The sequence below is a fragment of the Myzus persicae genome, unplaced genomic scaffold (assembly GCF_001856785.1).
Source record: "Myzus persicae strain clone G006 unplaced genomic scaffold, MPER_G0061.0, whole genome shotgun sequence".
Taxonomy (NCBI): Eukaryota; Metazoa; Arthropoda; class Insecta; order Hemiptera; family Aphididae; genus Myzus; species Myzus persicae.
In genome coordinates this window covers 413,412-440,845 of record NW_019100647.1, presented here as the reverse complement: position 1 = coordinate 440,845, position 27,434 = coordinate 413,412, and the positions used below count along the sequence as shown (strand labels likewise).

The 27,434-nt window shown below is 29.3% G+C and overlaps 1 protein-coding gene across 1 annotated transcript; it reads right to left on the bottom strand.

The window, feature by feature from the left end:
- Positions 1-380: 380 nt before the first annotated feature.
- On the bottom strand, positions 381-27,370 carry LOC111038715. Its single transcript, XM_022321938.1, has 16 exons — positions 26,858-27,370; positions 26,561-26,607; positions 21,404-21,508; positions 21,015-21,233; positions 20,212-20,293; positions 19,924-20,148; positions 19,674-19,816; positions 19,386-19,557; positions 10,786-11,126; positions 4,603-4,809; positions 3,913-4,148; positions 3,141-3,299; positions 2,613-2,681; positions 2,334-2,402; positions 2,062-2,217; positions 381-1,942 (listed from the first exon to the last, which is right to left on the bottom strand). The coding sequence occupies exons 1-16, from the start codon at positions 27,054-27,056 to the stop codon at positions 1,852-1,854; spliced, it is 2,520 nt and encodes an 839-aa protein (XP_022177630.1). The 5' UTR covers positions 27,057-27,370; the 3' UTR covers positions 381-1,851.
- Positions 27,371-27,434: the final 64 nt, after the last annotated feature.

Below are 27,434 nucleotides of genomic sequence, written 5' to 3'. Positions count from 1 at the left end.
TGAGTATTCATTGCGCTATGCCGTATGATATAAACTGTATTACGATTTACGAATTTATTTAAACATTTTTATATACATACATAATTTATAATAGGTAAATATTATTTTACAATTGATCTCATTCAGCTGCTAATACAATTATTTATATTATATTTACTAAAATATAAAAACAAAATCTTAAATGTATTCTAAACAATATGTACACCTATTTTATTATATAAATATTACAATACTATCCTTAGATGGGTATAAGAAAATTATATTCCTTCATACTATATAAAGTTTAAACGTTAAATCAAATAATAACTATAATAACATAGGTAATAAATATACGCAGAATATATTATCTTTATGAAAGAAGAAAAATTATAATATCATTAACTACCTTTTTAAAATGGTTAGTGTTCACGTAAACGGTGAATGTAAGATTTTCAGTGTATTTGTGTTCGACATTTTGTTAGTAAGTATGCGAATTGAATACATTTATTGAAAATATAAGTTTTCCATTCAGACGTGATGACTATGGTTTTTACATAATTGAATTACTGATTTATTTAAAATTATAAAAAAACAACTAGGTATAATAATTACACGTCATTTCAAAATAAAGTTACACTTAAGGAACCTTTAACATTTGTTGATAGTCATTTTGTGAACACATGTAATTGAGATCAATATTAAATTAAATATTATGTACGGCACCTTATGCATAAGAATATTGATTTGAAATTAATTATGGTTCACACCAATATTAATGTATAAAATAAAATATGAAAGTAAAAAAAAAATATTTATAGTATGATTATATTTGAAATGTTAATGATGGATGATTTGAATAAAATATTATTGAGCCTCCACAAAATCAATAAAGTTTTATTATTAAATAGTTTACTTAAAGTATTATTATAGTTTTGCAAAAATATGACATTTTAATGTTTAGTTTCACAACACGAAATATTGTGCCATCTAGTCCCAGTTTAATGATACGTTCCTTAAATAGATTATACAAAACAGTGACATAAACTCATAAATGTAATAGATTTGACTCGCTTATTCTCAAGTATATCGTTTTGATAATAGGATTTTAATATAGATTAATTTCTGCAAATAGATGCACGTATAGCCGGACACGTTTTGACCCTAAAGCAAGCCACGAGCAGCAGATTTTTTTCATGGTAAATCGACATTTTAAAATTACTCAACTAATCATAATTAAAAATTGATCCATGCATATGCACACAAAAACACTGAAACACACACACACACACACACATGCACACGTACATTAAATGATATTACCAGTGTTTGTGTATGCGGGCTATTATCTTAATTAAATTCCGCATCGGTATTATAAAATATGTGTTACAAGGTGATCGGTAAGCGCTTTTGAAATTGGCGAATCGTTGAATTTAATAACAGGTTAATATAATAGTAATATCATCGAAAAAAAATTACCACTCCTATTTGCAAAAAAGTGTAACGGTTTTTAACGCTGTCGATATTTTAAGCTTATAGCTTAATAAAATTGAATGAGCTTCCGAGTATATAATATAAAACATAAAATATGGTATTGGGCAAGGACTTATCAATATTCAAGGTGACTGTTGAACGACTAAAACATGTGCAAACATATTATAAAAGTATTGTAAGGTCTCGTAAACGTGTCTTAAACATAATATACAATTATCATATTAACAGTATTATATAGGTAGGTAATAATATGCCTTATAGCCTATAGGTGTATAGAAATCTGTGTACGGAGAGTGCTATCCAGATAAAAAAATGTACACGTCGAACCGGAACCAATATCGAACATCTATAGTGATTTTAACCGTCGCGGGCAGTCGATACTCAATAGTTAAAAGAAATGTCGTCCGTGGGCGAAAACGCCTCGTCCATTTTTTCTAACTTTATCAAGTCGTCTTCGAAGGATATCTTAGAACTAAAAATGAAAATAAAACTGTATAATATGTATTTCAAACGAACCACTCGGTATATTATTTTTAAGTGTGTGTTATTATTATTATTATTATTATTATACGGGACTCCTCGAATATTTACTCAAGTCTATTAATCGAGGAATTATTATTCACGGCCAGGACGGCGGCGGTGCAGGTTCGTTTCGGCGGTATGGCCTCGTACAGGCTATTCTCCACGACCACGGTGGCGTTGTCCGCGATTTTGGATCTACACGGCACCGCCTCGGAGTTGATATTTCTGCGAAACATAAAAAACACCACGCATCGTTGGACAATAGAAAATCAGAATATTATATAATGCTGCACCGATATATCGTGTCGATACTGTGAATAAAAAAATTATTTTATAATCACCCCGGGAATCGCACTCTATTTGACGTCAGGTTGGTTCTGTTGAAAGTAGTAATCCAGTTGCTCTGACTCCTGTGAACGTTTGTTAAAAAAAAAATAATAAATAAAAAACTGGTTTAAACTGACGTACAATGATATAATATTACGTGTATACGCAATATGCACGTGGTACCTATGTTATAATACAATATATATATTATTATAATAATATCATTACGTGGAGCAGACATGCGATAAATGGCCAAGTTATTTTATGGTCTCTGCGTAGGTATAGGTACTCACATGTTTTCGATATCGTCTTTCAGCGGCGTCGTAGACGGACTCGAAATACACGACAAGTAACGGCCATTCCTATAGCATATAAAATCATATTATGATGGACAGCATTCGGTAATAAAGTCAACGAAATTCGGTTTGAACCATTTTTACATATTTTTTTTAACGCGATTCGTAAATTACTATTTAAACATAAGTATATTAATCACTATAATAATACAATTAATAATGTTATGCAAAACTGGTCGTGCAAGAGTTAAAAAATTAATGATAACTTACAAAAGTTATTTTATATTAATTTTTTAACTTAACAAGTTACTTTCGGATTTCCATTAACTTGGCATACATTTTTTTTAAATGTATTTCTTTTTCATGTAAATAAATATTTTGGTAATGTTTGGAGTATTTTTTTTTTTTAGTAATGAAGATGGTATTTGAGATGGTTAAAAAATAGATTAGGCTATTGTTATATACAAACAAATTGTTAACTTGCGAAGCTTCGAATTATTATGTTAATATAACGAGTGTGCTCACTTGACGTATCCGAAATATAACAGACCCACGGCTACCATTGAAAGCATCAGGAAAAACATCGCGGCATACACTAGAGACATCACGGTGCTTGTTTCGCTATTGGCATTCATATTAAACAATTTAGTTATGCCCAAAATTTTGGAGTTCTGTCCTAGATATCTGAAAAATAATATATCCAATATTATGCTCTATTATAACATTATATCTAGGTCTTTAAAAATACATTTTAAATAAAAAGTTTAATTAATTAATAAAGAAAAGAGGGGTGCAAATATTAAAGTCCACCTTTCACATCCTCTACCAATTAATCGTCTGTATGGACCGGGGATGGGCAGGGTAACTCAAAGTTACTAGGGGGCCAATTTTTAGAAAATTAAAATCTAACAGGTCAGAGCACAGAGAGCAAAAAAAGGGTCATTCAAAATATACATTTTAATTATCATTTATATTGTTTATAATGTAATTCGAAAATGTAGCTCGGTTAAAAAGGCTCGAGGGACGGATATACTATACAACATAGAGTACCATAAGTAGTATAGACAGTACTATCTGAAGTTGTATCAAAGAGTTTGTAATTTCATTATTTGTAAAAATAATAACAACAATAATAATATATTATCATTTGTTATCGTGTTTCGCAATATTCAATTTGTAAAGCATCACATATCTGACTATAAAGAGGACACCCCCCCCCCCCCCTAAACTAACATTGGGTGGGTGCTAATTAAATTTAAATTAAAATTGTATGTCTTAATAAATTATTTCCACTGACCTTTCCAATTCTAATGCCGGCACCAGCGAACCATCAGAGTTGTTCACCCCGTACACAGTCATCATCCTCTCAGTGCGCCACTTATCGTCCACGAAATTGTTGACCACGTCGTTGGTGAGTGACATGATTCTGACACCCGATATTTCGGACAGCTGTGATTCGACGGCTGCGTGATCTTCGGTGGTACTGAACGGGACGTTCACCCGGATGATGTCTGAGAAAGTCAGGAACTTCACCTGAAATCGTCCGACCATAGTCCTACTTTAAGATCGTTTCATAGTATTTGATAATCGTTTATATAATATGAACCACAACACCGAGTTATCCTTAGGTTCGAGTGTATTTCAAGTTTTTATTTCTGGCCGCGACCCTTAGAACGCCAAACGAAGAGATCACAATACTGCCATGTTTGATGTATATTGTACGATGCAATAAATATATATCGAACCAATAGTGATGGAGTAGAAAACGGGGTAATCGAAAGGCGGCAGCCTCTGAATTTTTTAAATGGTGTAAGGCGAATGAGAAACAATCAAGTATTAATTAGGTATGGAAAAATGTTATAGTAATGAGGGTTACAAATATTTCAGTGAACCTTTAATGGGGCACTGGCACTGTAGGGTGGGTAAAATATCCAACTGGCATCTGAAAAATGTCAAATTCGTCACGCCACTGAATCCCGATGCTTACGGTAATAGCCAGCGTGGACTCCAATCCTTCGGATTTTCCGTCGTTGTCCTTCGCCACCACCACAAACGATTTGCTTGCAGTGCTGTCGTCCACCAGACTCTTACAGTATATTGTTCCTGTCTCCTCGTTAATGATAAAGTCGTTAGCGTCGTCTCCTCTCAACGAGTATTGTATTTTTCCGTGTTTTCCCGCGTCCTTGTCTGTTGCCTGAAACCAAAAGCCATCGTACTGTTTGAAAAAAAATATGTTTACACTATTCTTGTATTAGATATTTTATAATGATTATTTTATGTCATTCCATCTGTCATCGTTATTGCACGTTTATTCATTATATTTTTATACCTAACTGAAAAAAAAAACGATAAGCTTTATGGTACCTACTATGTTGGTAAATTATATGTGTGCATTTTTCACGCCTTGTGCGTATTATATATATTTCTTAACAGACAACAGACATATGTTGTGAAAATTCATTTTTACTTTACTTGTATATAATTTAAAGAAAGAATTCTTTTCTTCAGAGTAATTTGAGAAGTTTTGATCAGCCAGACATGTTTACACAATTTGTCTTCTCTGCAGATTATATTTGATAGAAAGTATGAACCATTTATAACGACCAAAAAATATATATGAGGAATATAATGATTAAAAAACTTTTTGGACATTTTTGAACGGAATTCAATAAAAAAGTTTGACAAGAAAGAATAAACCTAGTTTTATTATGAAACCTTAAAACCATTATTGGGTTTACAGTTGCCAAACATGAAAATACAAATAATAACGATATAAAGACAAATATGAATGAAATGGTTAGTATTTCAATGTATAATACAATACAACAATGTCAAATAGTATGAAATATTAACTCTATCACTAAAACCAAATTTTTATTAAAAAATTGTTTAACAAACATTCACCGTCAGAAAATCAAAAAAACTAAAAAAAGCCAAAATTAAATATTTGTTTATATTAAAATAAATCTATAAAGACTGGAAAAACTATTATAAACATATAACTTGCACTTAAGTATGTAGATAGTTAAGACATTTTCTACATCATGAATATTTTATCCAATCGATAATAATTTAAAAGACGAATATATAATCAAGTTTCAACATATTTAATTTTAATGGAATACATTATACCTACATAGTTTTCAAAAATTAATTTTTGGTTATTGTCTACTACACAAAATAATTTGTAATATTTAGAAAATTCAGTGCCTTTAACCATTTTTACTTAAAACTTTTTAATTAAATAATCTAAGTTAAAAATATATTGTACTAACATATTTATATAATTCTATTTTTTTTTATTTCAGAACTTTATCTATTTTTTTTTTCGATTTCTCAAGCAAATTAATTTGTTAGAATATACTATATTTTCTTAAACAAGATCAAATATATATGCTAATTAATAATTTGATTTTGTACTACATATCTCATTTAGAATTTTTTTAGTTTTATTGTTATATTTCAACAATTAAGTACTATGAAATAAAATGTTATTTTAATCGGTCAATTTCTTTTGTACTTTATTGAAAATTACAGGTTTGAAATTGTTAAGAGACATATTTTTTTCAATTTAAAAAATGTGCCATATTGTTCACGATATCCCACTAAATAAAGATAGCCTATTACTGGTATTCTGCAGTCAAATGATGGGTACCTATTATGATATATTAATATTATTGATTTATAATTTGTATTGTATAGATACCTAGCGTAAAATAATAATTCTTCAATATATTATTTCAATATAATCTGATGACCGTGAATCCGACAAGCCGATAAATATACGTTACATACACACGTAATATATATAATTACGCATACAATTTAATATACTGCAGTAATGATAACCTCCTATTGTGTTAACTGTTGGTATAATGTGCAACACAATAGGTATAAGTATCAACATATAAGTGTTTGAACTGATTATTATCGAAATGTATCATGTTATTGCGTGGGGTTTCCGGTAGATTTAATTGAAATATTAAAGGTTTAATTTTAAGAATTGTATGAGTAAATATTACGTTAAGTATTAAATTGCCATTAAATTGTATATGTAGCTACAGATAAATAATTATTGAAAGGTACATTTGAAGTATAATGGAACACAGGCAGATTATAACTTAAGTAAAAAATAATTGTTTGAACATTTTTTTAAACTTACAATCAATATTCGAATTTTAGAAAAGATTAGATAGTATGTAAAGTATATTATTTTAGAATAATATAAAAGCCTTTTCTGCAAAATGTGACTACGGAAAATATAAGGCACGGATGATGTTATTCATAAAAATTAAACCATAAAAGTAAAAATATAGCATACAGTCACAACTTTAAGTTAATATTTCATCTTTTTTTTTTACTTCCAAGTTCTTAACTCAAGAAACATACCCTTTTTAAGTATTTGCAGCCTTCTTGAATATTAACAATACTAGTTGTGTAATGAAGTAAAATATAGATGCTTAATTTTTTTCTTGTTTTAGTTTTGCTGTTATATTATGCAAAATTATAGAAATGAAAAACTCAATTCTTCATGTATTCTGCAGTATTTACTATGTTTTTAAAACATTAAGTCAACAATTTTAATAATTGTGGCCTTGTGAGAGATAGTATACTTACTCAATACTGTGAAAATAAATAAATGTGCTAATACGGAACAGGTAATGAAAAATAGCGCTCGTGATATGAATTCGTAGCAACCTATATATAACTGTGTTCTGAAAAATAATTTACTGAAATGTATGTGAATATTAAGATAATATGTAATGCCATAAATTAATAAGTATAGTAAATCAATCTCTGCGGCAGCGATAAATATTTGTAGTTTAATGTTAAAAACTACTCTTATAACTTAAAATGGTATGATTTGATAATAAGCTAAATCGTTTCGATTAGAACAACTTTCAAAACATTATTTCATTATTCGTTTTCATTATGGATCGGCGAGTTATTAGCAGTATGATATTGGAATTTTGAGAAAAAGTTAAATATTTCAATTGCGTTTTACACGAGAGAATAATTCAACATATTGTTTACGAAAGTACCATATTATACATTTATACTATTGTTTCAGTATTCAGATAACAGACATACATTGCGACAATTTTAACACCCGTTTTTTCGAAAAATATTAACATTCTTAAAAATATCTCTGAAGTCTGTACAAAGTGGTATTTTAAATTGTTACCATAATTACAGTGATAATTTAAAACGTTAGTGCTATCCATTTTTTCTTGTTAAATGAAGACATTAATTTTTGATTTCATATTCCATATTACCATTATTTTCTTAATATTTCGATACATAAAAATTGAATTTTGAACATGAATAAGTTATTAACCGCGATTTTAGTTTTTTTTTTATGTTGAAATAAATCATGAAATATCAAATAAAAACCACCCTTTATATACTATAGGTATATTATACATCACACGATGTACAGTTTCCAAAATGTTGTGAGATAAAAATAAGAAACAGACATAGACTCCATAATTTTTGTCACACGTAATTTGGAAGATCCTGCATATTATTATACGTATAGGTCATACTTAAAAATAAATCAATATTAGTGTTTACGATTGTTTTGCCGCCCATGTTTAAACACTTGTCTGAACGCGAAGTAGGTAGTAAACATCATAGAGTATATCGGTCACAATAATATTATCATTACAATATGGATGCATGGGTGCAATCCATACAACACACATTATAAATGTGTGCGATCGTACAACTACCTATACATATTATTATAATATTGTAGGTTCGGTGTTAATTTATCGTTGTATATCTACATATAATACACGCCGTGCATTGTGCATAAATCAATAAACACTGTTTATTACTGTCAAAGGTCAAAAGGAAGAGGCAGATTACGATAAATGTTTACACTGTCGCGGACAATAATAATAATATGTAATATTATAAGTAATAATACAATATAATATTATTATATAGGTGCATAGAAGACAATGGCTACAATAATTAGTATTAAATTGCGTGTGTACATACACATCACATATATATGTATAATATATACGTGTACATTATTATTGTACTTTCGTGCAGCAATACCTCCAGCGTATCTATATATAGTTTGCCCATAGTACCTATACGTCATATTAGGTATATATAATAATATAATAGGTATCTCCACTGCTGCAGAGTGCAGGGAAGGCAGCTTAAGCGACACGACTTTCTTCTCGTCGTCGGTCGATTAATCACGGTTCGACGAAAACAAAATAGTAATAACAATAATAATAATAAACGTACCAGACGCCGAAACGCGATTGCAAAAAAAACTTTTAAAAAAACGCGTCCGCCGCGGGTGATTTCTACCGCGCAGCTTAGGGCTCTCGATAATAATAATAAAATAATGATATTTTGATGTATATTATAACCACTATATACCTATGATACGCGCATTATAATAATGTTATATATTATTATTATATAGGGTGTTGAACACTCGGGCACTTGTGCAGTTGAGAGTATCATAGCGGTTCGGACGTTATAGTTTGCGGTCATAAGCGCGACTGTTCAAAACTAATAATTTTGACGACCGGCGCCGCCGCTGGGGCGATATTTTTTTTCAATAAGGACAGCGGGTACACGAGGTACTTGCACCTATAATATGCGATTTTATAATAATATAATTCGACCTGGACCAGCATGCTTCGGCCATGTAATAATCGCACCGTCGTCGTCGTCGTCATCGTCGCCGTTGTCTATTTAAGGCTTCCATTTCGCCTTGAATGTCTGCGTGTACCTACCTATATACTATTATAAACTAGATCGACTCAAACACACCACGTCAAACACATTTTACGTTCTAATATACATCGTTATATTATGTATACATATATATTTAGTACAGCGACGTTTCCGATGTCCGGTCACAGTAAATTTATGTCGTGCGCGACCTAGACCCCGTGAGCAATTTTAAATCACAGCCGCGTCAATGTAGCAGGTATAGTACGGTAATAATAATAATAATATTGATCGACCTCGTTCGTTTTTCGCGGATGATATATGCACATTTAAATATAGCCATAAGAACGTGTGTAATAATTAATAACATATTACATACATAACAATATTTAGTTCTCCAAAATTGTCGGCCACGATTTATCTAAAACGTCGATACTGTTTATTATCGTTGTAATAATAGTATACCGTACAATACCTTACATTAATAATAATTTCTGTGTAATGTTTAGTGTACCCATATTATATAGTAGGTACCCGATAATACGTTTTACTTTCACACGTATTGTTGATGCGAAAACTTGATACGTACTACACACCAGCACGAGTATTTATCCTTATACTATTACTCAATATACTACCTAGATAAAGTTCTGATTGGTTAACACTTCTTTTAAAAAAAATTAATTTATTTGATAGGACTCTAAACTCAAATTTGTTTTGACCATTGAAATGTACCAGACTCATTAGGTGTTTTAAATAATGTATAACGTGAATTGTTAGATATCTTGGACTAACCCTGTGTACCTGTTATATACACGAATACAAGCAGGTGTAGAGACAATGATTTTCACATATAAATTTAATGACGGACTTATGTAGTGATTGTCTCGACGATAATAGTTGAATAGAGAGATGTATACCGATAACCAGGTATTATAACTGGCAGTTGATTCGATAATTTCTATTGACCGTTCAGTCACCTGTGGTTATATAACATCGACTGTCTTGTTATTATTTTAATAGACTTAAACGCATATATGAAAAAAACTAAGATAAAACAGAACTACAGAAGTACGTGAAATCTGTGTCAATACACTGTGTTATAAATTATAAAATACTTACAATATAGTATACATAGAACTTGGGACTTTCTATATACTATTTCTAAACATAATTTATGTATACAGAGGATAAGCAAAACACATCATACGATAATATTTAGTATTTGTTAGGGTCACTGAAAAACATTTGGGACGGGTCAATAGAATAATCGTATTTTAACGAACGAATTAGTCTTTAACCATATTACTGTACACTTCGTCAGCCACACGAGTTTTTCACTACTTATGTTTTTTTTTTTGCTTCACTTTCGATGTTTAAAGACAAAACAATTAAGACGGTGACAACTATAATAATTATTTAGTACTTTATGCATTAAATACAATACCGATCAATAATTATTTACCTTGACCTGCAGGAGGTAATTGGGGATAATATCATTGGCCACTTCTTGCACGGGATACCCGACGACTATGTGATTGTCGACGAACACCGGGACGTTGTCGTTGGTGTCCACGATGACCAATTGCACCAACGTGGTAGTCGGATCATAGACGATTTGGTTCAATTCGGACAAGTGCAGAGGTTGGACGGCAGGTGGATCATCCAACGGAGGACAGTGGATCTTTAGCTTCAAGTAAACGGACGGTTCCTCCATGTCTTCGAACGAGTACGCTTCCCGGTCGATGGGACTTTTCACGTGAATAGCACCCGTATTCTTGTCGATTGTGAAGAAGTCCGCTCCCACTGTGCGAAATAATGTTTTATTATAAAGGTAGTTCATAATATTGTACTATATTATTATAATTTTATCTATTTCTAAGATTTTTTTTGAACACAAGTTGATCGGTGGTGTAAGCTGACTTTTGTATTAAAAAAATTAAAAATAATTTTTAAATTGAGTATTAAAAATAATATAATCAAATAATAATAATAATCTATACTAGTTTCAAGTATATTAGTGTTACAGTCATAAATATCTCTAACAGCTGAAAAAATAATTTAATTTTTAATTGCAGTTTTTTATTTTCAGTTCATGAAAGTATATTAACGCATGCATTCACGGTTTTTTAATTGTTTTTAGAAATCTATAACTGCAGATTCATTGTTTTATTTCTACGTATCAATAACCAGTTGCACAAAATACATTTAAAATTCGTTAAGAAAAAATTCTCTATGAAAACCTTAATAATTAACAAACGAAATCACTAGCGTAAATCAATAGGAATATGAAGAATATTTTTGTCATGATGTGATATGATAAATTATGTAACGAGAGATCGATGGTATAATTATCCGCCTAAGATATAAATTATACCTAACTGTTTTAATTAATCATTTGAGAAAAAAATCAGTTTGTGCTATAAATATAATATTAAAATAATATGTACCTATACTGGTAGATTCATAGGTATATACACTGAGCAATCCAATTAACGTTCAATTTTTTTTTTAGAAAAATGTTTTTTTTTATGATTTAAAATTATGTAGAAAAATTATTTTTAAAAAAGTGTAGTAGCTTTTGAAATAATGAGTCAAACGTTAACTGGATCACCCGGTATTATAGGTATGACGATTATAAAATAGGCTTATATACATTACGTTTCATACAAATATGTTTTAACAACACACGTCGTAAATATAAAATACATTCGTACATAGGGCGGGATCTAGTATTTAAAAATAGGTTTGGGAAAATTCTTTCTACTCGCGTCATTCCACGTAATAATGTTACGTAGAATTTTTTGAAAAATTTTAACTTCATATCTTTAATTTATGTCTCTTAAAAGTTAAAACGCTTAATAACTATAATAATGTTTATTGTTTAAAAGCTCGATTGTAGAGCAATTAATGCCTTTTGGAGAGTGTAAATGTAATGTAATAAGTGTAATGTAATTGTAAGTGTTTATCCCGAGCTCCGAGCTGCTGGTTTCGACCATTTGGATGAAATTGTATATAGGTATCAAAACCAATTTCCGAATACCTCATAAAAACATGTACATGTGTGTTAACTTTGGCCATTTCTTCGAATCGATGAACTTACAAATTCAAAAAATCAACATAATATGCAATTACTTAGAAATTGAGCTTTTTTTGTCTCGTTTAATTTGGACTAGATGGTGAGAGAGTAGCTAGTATTAGTGATAGCAGCGTCATGTTAATTTTGGACATTTCTTGAACCAACAAATTGTTCTAAAATTCAACTTGTGATTACTTACAAATTGAGCTTTCCTTTCGCCTTACAATTAGCCCGGTTTAATTTGGACATGTCGGGGTGGGCCAACTTCACACACGTTACATACGCGTCATCGCGTCGGTCGTCGGAACACCTCTCTATACCCACTGATTATTACCGTGCCACGAGCGACGTTCATCTTATTCGATATTCCGTCTTGGGGATAATTAAAACGTTTGTTGCCAATCTACGCGTATTAATGCTACACACACACACACACACACACACACACACACACATAATATGCGTATAAATGAAATACACATGTGTTACGCAAATCTGTGAGAGAAAAGACATTATTATATTACAGCTGCAGTTGTATTTATATTTTATACCTATACAAATATAATAATATGACGTGTGTACGAGTGTACGGCGCTCACCGTACATGAACGTCGGAACTCGTTTGTTCGGACAACTACGCAGCTAGACGGTTAATAGTTTTGCGGTAGGTATAAGAAAACGCGGCCTGGATTTAATGAACTGTTCATCATAATATTCAACATTATAATAATATTACAAATGCAATATCTAATATTATTGTTTTTATTACTGTAAAATAATACATTATGGTAATGTATCTTTACCTGGTCATCATGGTGAAATATCTATCAAAATCTAAAACAGTGAATATAATATAATATTCACTTGAAAGAAAATTCTCATTGAACGATTTTGTTATTGTATTGAAAGTCAAAAACTAATAACTGTATGGAGAATTGACATTTTCGTCAAATGTTTATTTTACAATTTTCTATACCTACATGATTAATTTTCAAAATATTTTGACTCATTTTGAACTATTTACTATAGACATTTGAAATGTTTGTTTGGTTTTTTTTTTCAATAAAATAATGTCAATACATTTTTTTCGTTGGGTCAAAATCATTTGAAAATTAAATACAACATTCATCATACGATTTTATAGTAGGAGTTGAAAATATTATATGTACATAAAAACTTTTGTACATTTTCTGAAATTTGTAAATTATTTTGTAGTTAAAACTGTGCTAAATGCTCAGTTTTTATAGCTAAGGATTGGAAATTTAAAACGAGGTTTCTCATAAGTAGTTTATTCTTTAACCAACAATTTAAGAAGTAGATATATTAACACATATTTTTTACAGTTATTTTAAGTTCAGATTTTGACCAATTAGATATTTAAAATTTTAAACGAATAAAAAAGAATTTTATTTGTCACTTTACTATACTAATAAATAACAATTAGTATGTTTGCTAAAATGTTCAGATATATTCTATGTCCAGAAAAATACAATTCAACTTAGAAGCGTAAAAGTGCTTGCTCTGGCTCTTGTAAACCACTTTTTTTATCTTGTGGCCACGTGATGAATTCACGATCAATAATACGCATATACCGAAGCACTTAATTATTTTTGATTGCACCTATTATGTTTATTATGCTTTAAGAGTATATTAAATAATTACATCAATATAATTCTATAAAATATAATTGAAAATTATGTCATAAGTATAAAATATTAGAGCATGTTATGCAGTCGTATATAGAACTTTAAATGTAAAAATAAGCCCGATATCCAATACAAAATAAGTGAAAATAAATAAGTGTAATACGCGTAATAACTACGATCGTATATTTACTATTCATTTTTAATTTATAAATGATTGATGTTGGGGCTCTAGCAATAATCTTTAATGAAATGCACGTATTTTTAAATTAATAAATTACGAGTAATGGGTGTTTTTCAACATTAGCATAAGATAGGTCGATCTGTGTTATCCCCATATAGGTAGTATTATTGCGGTGTCATAAACACGGCCGAGTTACATAATATTGTGTTGTACAGTTGTATGTGTTATTATTTTTCCATCGGCGAGCGATATCGGTTTCGAGATAAATAGAGTCAAATACAAAACCGGAACGAAAATATCATTATGCAAATATTATATTGAAGGTACCTACTCCGTAATTATTGTTTGGTGTGTGATATTTATAATGCATATTATTATATTATATTATATAGTAGCGCGTATATAAGTGTGTTGCATAAACAACGGTGCTCGTGTATATATACATATATGAAAACAAGACGTATACGAATGTGATATGCGCCAATTTTTTTCTTTCCTACCGCTCGAGGCGGCTTAAATAGTCAAATATTATTAAACTAGACATATATCCGGATGTAGCTCGATGTCGACGTCTCCGCCACCGCCGCCTCGAGTTGTTACACGCGTGCGTAATAATATAATAATATTATACTACTTTTACTCGTCATTTTCAACTCAGTGACACGGACGTATAATATTATTATTATCATCAACGAGCTTTGGGAGAAAAGCGATGGAATCGCGTTGGCTCCTTCCCTCCGAGACCCACTCTGCTTTTAGTGTATCGAAAGTATATGCAGACAAATAATTCGTTTTGTGCCTGTGATTTCGAGCAATTATATTATATTATTATTATAGTACTACGTAGAGGGGGACCCAACAAACACTTCTGTTTAGCCAATTATTAATCTGTTATATAGATGAATAATTATTGTGTACAGTCTAGTTTTATATTTGTATACGATAAAAAAATATGTATATATATTTCAATCCATCCGGTACACGTGCCGAAGTAGCTTTTTTGAGTATGAATAATTGCATACCAAAAATAATTAAAGATCTCAGTTGATCATCATCAGCCGTCTAAACTACCTAATAAATATCTGTAGTCACTAACGTCTTCACATCAAGTAAAATGCCATTTACCGTACATTTAATAATAACTGTACTATATGCCTATGGTTCTATTGTAATATAAACTACTGTTTCTACAGTTCTAAACTTTTATAATATTATTATGTACGCAATATCCTGTTTACAATATATATTTAAGGTGGAATGCTATATCGTAAACAAGGGTGAAAGCAGAAAGGGTTCTTGTGAGATTCTAACAATATAATAAATAATATTATAAACAACCAGTAATGACAGATGCAGTTAAATACTTTAATAACACTGTTTCAATAGATACGACTATAATATAATGCACTGTGTTAATACACTCGCACATAAAATTTAATGTTATTGTTTGGGTTTCTATATCGGCGCCGGTCACTATTATTGTAATTAAGTCGCAACATGCATTTTAGCTAGTAAACGAAACAATTGAAAATCAATCATAAGAATAATAAATAATAGTAACGAATAACTTTAGTATAGTATAATATTATATTATATCAGAATTATTGTAAGTTATATAAATTGTATACATTTTCCGGTTTTGATTCTTTAATATGATATGCTTATATATATTATGTTTAAGTTTCACACTAAAATTAGTGAAAAAATAATGATACATAAATAATTTGAGAAAAAAAGTTTTAATATAAAATATCTTTGTAGAAGCATGGTGATAGAAACTGCAGTAAGTATATTTAATATTATTTAACTCAGTCAATATTTTTCAGTTGAAGTTGAAATATTGCTAAATTGAATGGGTTCAAAATTTGATTTTTAAAGTCACGACTAATGAGTTTAGTTATCACTATTTAATGGAGATTTTATTTATCTTAAAATCATATTATAATATAGGTATATTGTATAATATGAATTATTTCAATTCAGCGATGAACAACTATATCGGTTTTTTATCGAATTACAACAATTATTCCAAATACCTACTTACTTTTTAATATAAGAAGTATTATATGCATATCACGTGTTATACTAATTATAATTTATTTTTTGTCACTTCATTTTAGATGCATAATATTATACTTTATTTCTCACAATAATTATAAGTTTTAACTTGACAATTCAATTATTTTGGTACTTTGTAACAGGTATGGAAAAATTTGTAATTGTATCGAATCAATAATAACAATTAAAATTAACACTACTGTAATATATTTTGATATTAATTATTTCTATTATTCTTGGTTCATTTAATTATGTAACAATATTAACTGTATTATCTAACATAAATTATAATACTCAGTATCGATATTCGAAACTTCATATTTGCCCATCATTACGAGCTTGGATATAAAAATTATAAAACACACGATACGAAACATTCTTCATCGAAATCTTATCTAATAATAATTGTATTTGGACGGTTAATGATTTCATTGGGCTCTGTTAGTGGTGGAGTTCTCGTGGTAAAATATTATTAATAATAATATTATATGATCATAATATCATTTTATTGTACTTATACATGCAGCATTAGCTGATATTAAAAGTACAATATTGTTATGTAGGCAGTGATATTATTGCGTTTAATAACGTTTTTTGTCGGACAAACGATATGAGGAGGCCCGAGGGGATGGTCGACTCGTGCAATCTGCGAGATCGTTACGAACGCGTCCGTAGGTACCTATATTGCGCTGGTATACTTACTTGATTATGGTAACCCACCCGTGTACAAAAACATTCTTAGGTTAAATTATACAGTCACTGCGTGGGTTCACATCGCGAAAAACCAGTATAAACGGGTCCGATTATGTATTTTTTTTTATAAAAATATTAATATTACTCTGACAGTTAATGATTTCATCGAGCAGTGTCTGTGGTGGCGTTTTCATAGTAACATATTAATAGTATTATAATAATAGGCTTAATAATGGTGGTTTGTGGGAAGGGGGGGAGGGGGTGGGACTCTCGCAACATGCGAGATCGTTACGAGTGCGCCTGTAGGTAGCTTGCGCTGGTAGATACCTACCTACCTACTTATAACCTGCCATGTAAAAAATTATTCTTATGTTATATACAGCCTCCGTGTGGGCACACAACGCAAAAGTCAATGAATGAGTCCGATAATGTATTTTTATCAAAACAATGCGCCCGAAATCGCGTTTGGATTCGAATATCGAAGTTTGTTTTTCGGACTGATTGAGGAAATATCAACATAATATTTGTTCATTCAAAACATTTCGCCTAAATAAAAATCTGTAAAAGCTACGACGTCTACTGCACACTCTCATCACGATTCAATGTTTTTAGGACACTTTAGAACTTTGTGTTTTGTTTCAAGTTAGCTACTTGTGTATAAACGATGTTTATTAATGTTGCCACTTACCATGAGATATATTAGAAATAGTTATTTTTTTAAATTTTAACAAGAATATTACGTATATAGATACCCACTGATAATCACGGAAAATATAAAATTAGTTAGGTATTCTAATCATTTTACAAAGAAACAATTATTATTATCCTAAGATATTGTCAAGTTCCTGACAAAATAATAAACTTGTACATATAATATATACGACTCCTTCTACAACTACCACCGTGCCATCTTAAACTTTAAAACTTACATAACCCAGTGTGGTTACTTAACCGGAATTACTGAATTACTAAATTCAACTTTTACATTTTTTTTATAGTGGTATATAACGTCACAACCGCTAGGTAGGTACTCTAAATTAATATCAAAATAATAATTAAATCCGATCTTGGGAAATTCCTAGATGTAAATCTCATATTTTTCTGAAGAATCACAAAATCCCGAATTGTATTATAAAGAAATGTAATTGTTCTCCAAACTAGTAAATTATAATAACATACTAATTTAATATTGTAACAGTGAAAAATTACTATTTTTTTTTGTGAATAATTGATTTTTTTTTGGCTCGCACCTCGACCAAGCTTCGTTTCATTTTGCACCGGAAAATACCTATATTATACTTGGACTATTTTAAGCATATCCCATCACGTCTTGTTCATGAAGTTAGACCTCCGACTTGAGGAAACTGAAATGAATTGCTAAATATTGGCACAAGTCTGGAGTCGGTGGTACAAAGTCGGGGGCTAACTTCATGCATCGTCATCGCTCCAATATTACACCTTACAATGTATTACAATAGCAGAATAGTATAATTTGCAGTGAGTTGCTTCTACACAGCCGTTGGCGTCCTTACACCATGTAAAATATAATATATATTAGACGAGTTCATACGCAGGTCGACACGTGGCGCTGTCGCAATACCTACTACAGAATTATGTGTGTTGCTTTTTAATTATTATGTTTTAATATTTGATACGCGCGTAGGAAAATAATTAGAATACAGTATGTCTGTAATTTCATGTTATACTATCACGTGTAATACTAGTACATATTAGCGATAATAATCGACATGATATTATAATATTCGATCGTAATCAGGCATGTTTAATGGATAATAGTATTAATTTTGCAATTTACGAGCAGTACCTATATTGTATAAAAAAATAAAAAATTGGTGTTTAGTAAAAACCACCACAGTTTCAAACATCGCTACCTTTATAAATCGACTACAGAAACGTATTTTATCATCGTGTTGATGATTTTAACTTGTGTATTATAAATGAAATATTTAAATGTATGTATATTAATACGATTATAACACTATGGAATTATAAGTAAATAATTAATTATAATGACTTTGCGGGACATTATTTTAGTGCTTGTATGCAAGACCATTTCTATGAGCGGTATTCTAAAATATAATACGAATGTGACCGTGTACATAACACATTGAGTAATTGGTTACATATTACCATTGATTTTAAATACCATTACCGTTTATAACTAAAGTTATCGGAATTTTAACTTGAGTTACAATACATATTATTATAGTATAATATTAATAATTGTCTTTTGCAAAATTACGATTTAGCCCAGTATTTTTTAAACGGTTCAATAAAAGTCCAAACGGTATTGTGTCTCGACGTATATATACCTAATAATATGTTATCTCGATCGTTTCAGACTGAATTAGATTGTAACATAATATGTATTACTATTATGTACTTACCACCAAACGGATATTGATGTGATATCGAAAATCTACATTGACCGCCCGACTCGGTGCCCGGAACAGCTGTTATTAGTTTAGTCTCTTCGGTTATATAATGCTTACTGAATGCCCTGATGAATTTAGACGTGGACGAATCACACGCCGCTACATTGTCGATAAAAATATTCACCTGTAAAGTAAACATAACAATTTACAATAGATACAAATTAAAGTATTTTTTGTAAAATCGTTAGTCGAAAACGTATACAATTTTTTTAAATATATGTACAATATTATTTATATTACTTTGGACCGGTCTTTTAAAACTGTCGTAGAATTAGGACCATAGTCGACTGCTACAACGTCAAAACTGTAGAACCCTTCATCAATATTTTCCAAGACTTCCAATTCACCATCATCAGTAATCCTCAATTTCGTTAAAAGTTGTTCTAAATTAAAAATGATATTATGTAAGAGTGTTCACCATTGTCCATTGTAAATGATAAGCATGTACAACGTAACTGGTGTTGTTAAACGTAACAATGTATTATAATACCTGGTACGTATTCCAAAGTGTAATTGCCATTGAAAGAGTATTCGTTTTTTGAAAAATATTTATCGTTTTCCGGTTGATTTTCAAATTCCAAACCATCCGAATTATCCGTATTTTTTTCTTTTGCTTTGTGTGTGGTTTGTATGGTCTTAAATTTGAAAACCTTGCCTATGTGGCTATAAGACAGCTTTATGGAATAACTTGGTTGTTCAAAAGCTAGTACGGTATCTACAGTGAAATATTGAAAATTGCATGAAATACCTGTTTTGTAAACTTAATCTAAAAATTAACCTGGCATGGGTAGAAATTGTACAATTCTGATGAGTACAGTTGTAGAACCACCTATTGTTGTGAGATCATCTTTTTTTATCGCCTGGAATGTAAATAGTTTATCTATTCATAAATTAAATCAAATTAAATAACAATATAGTTTTGAATAAATACTATATAAACAAAAACTCAAGTACAATGTTACTTATATGTCATTAATATTTTCGGAACCATTTCATTTCTCTGTTTAGAGTGTTCTAATCAAATATAAGAACCGCTAATGATTCTATATCCATTATAAAAACTCATAAATTCATAACATGTTTTAATTTGTATAATTTCTGGTATTTTGACTTAAAATGTGTTAAATCGTTTTCTCTTAAAGGCAACTTTATTTTTAGATATATTGTTAAATTTACATAATTTTAATTTTTTCACTTAAATATGAAATACCAACAATAATAATAAAAATAATAATAATAATAATAATAATAATAATATGTACTCATGCTCTTATTTTTAAATCGATAACCTGTTCGTTGTAAATTCTTTAAACAAATACAGCAAGATAATGTTTCTGTATGCGATTACGTTAAAAATAGATGATATAAGTATATAACATTGTACTCATGTCAGATAAAATATTATAACATTATGACTCAACGACTCTTCTCTGAATGACTGAATATCATTATTTTATGTGTTCATAGATGTTTTTAATACAACCACAATATTATTTTATAATATATTAGTTGTTTTTTTTTTAATATACATTCGGTGCAGCTTGTGTGTTTTAGTAGTGTGTGTATTGTTAAATTACCTACCTTAAGTTTGTACACAATCGTTGATTCATTGGTCATTTGGTCTCTCAAATCGTCATCGACACTGATGTAGACCCCATCTTCTGATCCGGAAGCAGAAAATTTTTTGATTATACTCTTGTCCACCAGTTGACAAAAATGAACAATTGGTTCCAATACCAAGCTGTATCCTTTGGGTGTTACATAATCGATTGGCGGGTCTAAGCGTACATCTTTTAATAACTGAAATATTAATGTTTATTATTGTTTCCGATTTCAAAGCGATAGGTATAGTAGACAGGGTGGCCAACCACCGTGTTTTTCGGTTTCTCATTTTACTGATACGGGAAATTTGAAATCCCCGTAAGCGCCACCCTGTACCTTATGTTGCTTATACTATTTTTATTATTTACCTCATTAGATTGCACTTTATACGAATAGTATGCCTTTTGAAACGGATATTCTTCTTCATCCTCGGCCTCAACCACATTACTCCCAACAGTCGATCCAAGTTCGTACTAAACAAAAATATTTATTGATATATAAGTACTCAATGTTTTTAAACAGCATTCTTTGCGAATTTAACAAATGTGTTAATAGTGTGCCACTGCAGATTTTCTAATTATCTTTAAATGCAATGAATTTCATGACCCTAAACACGTAGGTAGGTATTTTAATAAATAATAATTATAAATGTATTCAACTATAAGTTTATTATTCGTTCTAAGATACTAGGTATATTCTTTTTAGAATGTTGCAAATCTTAAGTTAACTTACTTTAATTGCTTTTAAGAAAAAAACCTATTCTAAGTTACTTACTGTAAATATGTGACAAAAATCGATTGCTATAAAATTGGATGGGTTCACTTTATTTAAATTCAGTAAAATGTATTAGCATAGTAATTAGTTTAATAGATAGGTACTCAAGTCCATGGCTCTACGACGTCATTATTATTTTATTATTTTTTTGTCTACGTGGTTAAGACTTCAAATTGATTATTAGTTATTTTATTTTTGATCAGACTTGGTTCTCGAGTGATCACTGATATTTTATAAAATGTTAATTAAATATTAACAAATATACTATTACTTTCGTGCTTGATGATATTTTATCTTCAAATGTCAGTTGAAAATATAATTTATTATCTCAATAACAAATGTATTAATTGTATTGAGATAATTCATAATTCGATCCTATTTTGTAGGTTATTAGTTATTAGTTATTATTAATATATAAATATATGACACTTAAAAACTTTAAAAAATACAGGATGATTTTTTTTATTTAATAATTGTTCCAGGTATTTGTATATTTATAATTAGTGTTTTCACAATGTGCACTAATTGCTAATTAGTCATTTTTAATAATAATTTCAAAAGACTTTGATTTCTGATGATGGTAAAACAAATCGTATGGGGATATTTATTAATTTTAATCGATTTTTATTTAAGATATTTAAACACAAGTAATTTCTTGAGATTTATAAAGTAAAAGAAGTAACTATTTAGGAAAACCTCAAACAAAAATAATTAGTTATCCACAAAATAAATCTTTAATTTTATTTTAGGTATGCGTAACATTACGTAGTTACTTATATGCAATTATATAAATCTTCATATTATATTAAATATAAGAGTCTAAACTTAATTTATTAAATGTGAATAATAACAACAGTTTGATATTATTGAAAATCATACAAATTACTGAAAATCGATTCTAATCCCTAATAAATATGATGTTTTATCATATAGATTACAACAGCTATAGTATAGATCTATGTGTATACAAATGCTTTTACGTTTGCATAAGATGAATCATAATAATGGCATATAATAATAATAATTGCATGAAACGTTATAACATCAAAGTAAACAAAGGTATCGTAAATCATCAAATCGGTATTATTGCTATACTAGTATGATATTATAATATTATATAGGTAAAATTTTATTTTAATCTGGCCGAAGTGTAATTTAATCTTCTTAGACGAGTGTCTAGCGAATACGGTTACTCGAGCGTAATTGTATAGCATTTAATCCAATTCCATAATACCATAATATATGTTATTATGATATGTTCCAAATTCGAAAGGAATTTTTTGCATGTATATTATATATACAGTATGCACATATATAAATATAACCAGTTGTACTACCCAGACTCTATCCTTACGGTGAATTGCAAATTACAATATTATACATTTTTTAATGTATAGTGGTAAGAACAGAATAAATAACATCAAGGGCTTTTTTTAATACATTTTTATCTCTAACTTTTGTGGAAGTAGGATTTAGGTAGTTCATATAACATGATATAGAATGTTTTTAACTGGAAAACTGTCTGTAATATTAAACAATTGTACAAATGCATGCCACGTGTAAATCGAGTCAATAGTTTCGGACAATATAGATGACTTTCTTTTATTCATATTATATATATATTTGTGTACACGTGTGTGACTTAATTTAAGTGTTACATTTAAAACTCAACTTTCATATGTTGCCTGAAATGGACATTATTATGAAATTGGCGGTTTTCGTTTTTCAGAACAAATTTTATAATCAAACTAGTTTTTATGTGTTCTTTAAAAACTATTGTTCATTTTAAAATTAACAAAAAAAATAGGTACGATAGAATACCATTATACTATTATGTCAGACACTTATATAATATATAAGTGTAATACAAAATGTTTGTTTAAAAAATATATTTTCTATTATTTTAATTTTTGAAATAGAACAAAAAAAAATAAATAAATAAATAAAATAATTGTGAATAGTTTTATTGTCGATATAAATCAAATTATTATTTAGTATAGGTAAAACATTTTAAAACGAAAAATAACACTGTAAATATTCAATAAAGTCATCCTAAAATTTCAGACAACGACAAATTTAAAAAAAAAAATTAAATGTATGAATATAATATAATAATTTGAGGTGTGAAAAACGTCATTATAATTGACTCAAATACAGTTGGTAACTTTGTTTAATATATTAACTATTAAGTACTTTTAATGCTAGTTTATGCATTAATTGATTTGTATGACATCACCTGAATAGAATGTAACAAATAGTTCTTGTTTTCCATCGTATCTATTCATTAATGCCAATTGCCGTCAAATTATGTAAAATGTAAATCATCATAATTTGTATTTAATGGGATTACAACGGCCTCCAGTAGATTATTATTGATCTCATTATTAAAATAATATCTAATCTAAAATCTGATGTTGGCTCTAAAACACAATTGGTAGGGCTGCTTATCGTCTACACGATATTGTATAATAGATGATTTAATTATTGTCTTTCAGCTATTAAGATACCAAAATTAATTTTTTTAAATGTAGCCTCAATAATAAAGATAACAGATGATCAGAGATACTATCTCTAAAAATCAAAATCAAATAATGACGTTATAACTTTTGGTGTAGGTATGTACATCGTACATAGTATAGACACTTTTATTTTTTATTTGATATAGTGATTGATATAATGATGTAATTATTCAATTATTTTGGATTGTTGAAGATACTATACAGTATACATACTATTGTACATGGTAATGAACAATATTTAAATTATTATGCTTAGAAAAATGTACAAAAACAATAATTAACAATGATAATAACTAACCAATATAATTATGTAAGTTTTGTCAATATTACGCATTAATATGTACAATAATATGATTGGATAATTTATAATGGGCACTAATATTTTGATCATTGATCACATTACAAGTGGCTTCTTACAAAAAAAATTAGATTATTATTGCATTGTGGTTTTCTAATATCCAGTGTAGAACAAAACAGACTGATATAAATAATAGATATCTATATTAATTTTATCAGACGAACTCGCTCGAGATTAGCCTTGCCACGGTTAAACGATATTTAATTATTCAATTTACGTCCAACTAACCTATTAATTGGTCCGACGAAAATAATATGTCTTACATTTAATTTAACTCGATAATTATGTTGAAATTAAATTTTAATCCAATTAGTATTCAATACGGATCAAACGGTCAAGTGTGTAGTATTGCGTCTTATGTGTAATGTGTAATATTCCGAGCGTCGACCAAAGACTCAACAACAGTTGATTCATCGATAAACACACAATATACGTAAAAAAGTAACGATATTTTTGACGTACGAAAAATGTTAATATTGTCATCACTATTATAATAGGTACGATTTACGAAAAAAAAAAACATTTTTCGTACGCCACGCCACTGGGTATAAATATTATGTACCTATCATGGCACATGCATGCTATAAATTCTATTTTACGATCTTTTCAGTTCTTCTAAAACTTTTGGTGGTTATTAAAATAATATAACTATAATTTATACATACAATAGTATCGAAAATGACGAAGCTATAAGAGGTTATCTTAAAAATTAAAGCATATAATATCATAGACGTTTCAGACATATTATCATGTACAATATTGAATATGACATCGACACAACGTATTTGTTTGTTAATATAATAGTACCTACTGTGAATATTTGTGTGTTTTCGTATAAACGAGCATTAATCATTTATGGTTTACTACAGAAATATAAGGTTATATTTTAGTAGTGCGATGTATTGTGTGTTCGCAGGTATAGAACCTGTGAATTTATTATAATATAGTACTCACAGTCTACTGTAGTCTATACGATAGTGTAATATAAAATTAATTAATTATAGGTATTGTGGTCGTGCCGCAGTTTGATTTATAAGCCACTGCAAGGAGAAATGTTATTAAGTTAATTACATTTTTTATTCCCCACCCTCGAATTTAATTAATTATTAACATTTTAGGTTTTGACAATCTCGGTTATTTCAGGCGTAGGTACTTTTTCAAACGTATTCATGGTATTTACATACATTATATGAATAACAATATACCTATAGGTACTGTATAATATTTTAATATTGTTTTGTTGTTCGAAAAATTATTAAAAAAAGTACAGGAATTATGTAATATTTTTAAACCGAAGTACCGTGTTTACTAATAACTAATAAGCATTGAATGTGTGTTTTTATATGTTTTCAGTTTTGCATAAAATAATACGATGCCTTTTATAATTGATTATTCATTTTATATACCAGATAATTATTGATTTTGTACGGGAAGTTTTTTTTGCAATTTTTGAATATTAAAGAAAATATTTGATGATACTTCTCTGAAGCTAATACGAGTGTCGTTCATCTTCATTTATGGACAATGTACTGGGTATATCGAAACATGTTAGAATAATTATAATATAATGCGTTAGACATATTTGACATTCTTTGGGAATATTAAACTGCAGCGGGCAGCAGTACAATATGTAGACTGTAGAGCTAATAAAAGCAGATATCAATTAAAATGCAATCGCGTGCATGTTATCATAATAATATGACAACTTTCCAAAAGCAGAATAACTCAAATTCAACTATTTTACATCTGTATCGAGGTAGTAATAACATGTTGTTTAGGCGTTTTGTGTAGGATTAGGCACCTACCTTCGTGTTTGTATTCGAATATAGTTTAATATAATATGTTATGCACTTTGCACTGTTTGGATTACTTACGGAATTTGTCGGTACTTGATGTCCCAAATCAGTTAACTCATTTGAATCTAAAACCAAAATCAAGTCGCAACGATGAAAAACAAACTATGCGATGACACTCGCATGTTTTATACATTTGACTTAACATATAATTTGAAAGCAAGCGTCACAAAGTTGAATTATACACGGATTTGTGTACCATAATATGCATGTATATTGTATAAAATAAAATATTTTAATATGGAACTTCTACAGTTGCAGCGTACCTATATTTATCATAATTTAAGCACTATGTAAAATAAATAATGTTGAATTTACCGCTGGCGGGAAGAATCAGGATCGAACAGAGTAGATAACACAACGATGCACGAGTGCCGACCATAATTATTGCTTTTATTGTGATTCGAACTGATCGTATAGAACGCTTATTGCTGACTGCAGTACGAAAAATAAAAAAATGTTTGACGAAGATCAAAAATTGTTTACTGTTCTTATCTATAAATGACTGCACACACATACACACACACACACACACACACACATACACATACACACTAACGCTTGTACACTTGTACACTGTATTATTACTCTCGAGTGGCACATTAAGGAAAATAAAAATAATAATAATAATAAATGTTAAAATTATTACACAGTGCCTGTCCCAGATAACAGCCGCCTTCTTATCTACGCGCAATTAAACCGTACGATCAATTAAAAACAAAAGAAACAATACGCGTCCGCACACGCACACCGCCGCAACAATATAATATAATAATATACAATATAATATACTCAAACGTGGATTGCCAAGAAAAAGCCATTAAAATCAATCGCTGTTCCCGACACAGTACAATATAATATTAATACATTTAACAATAATAATATTAATACGCGA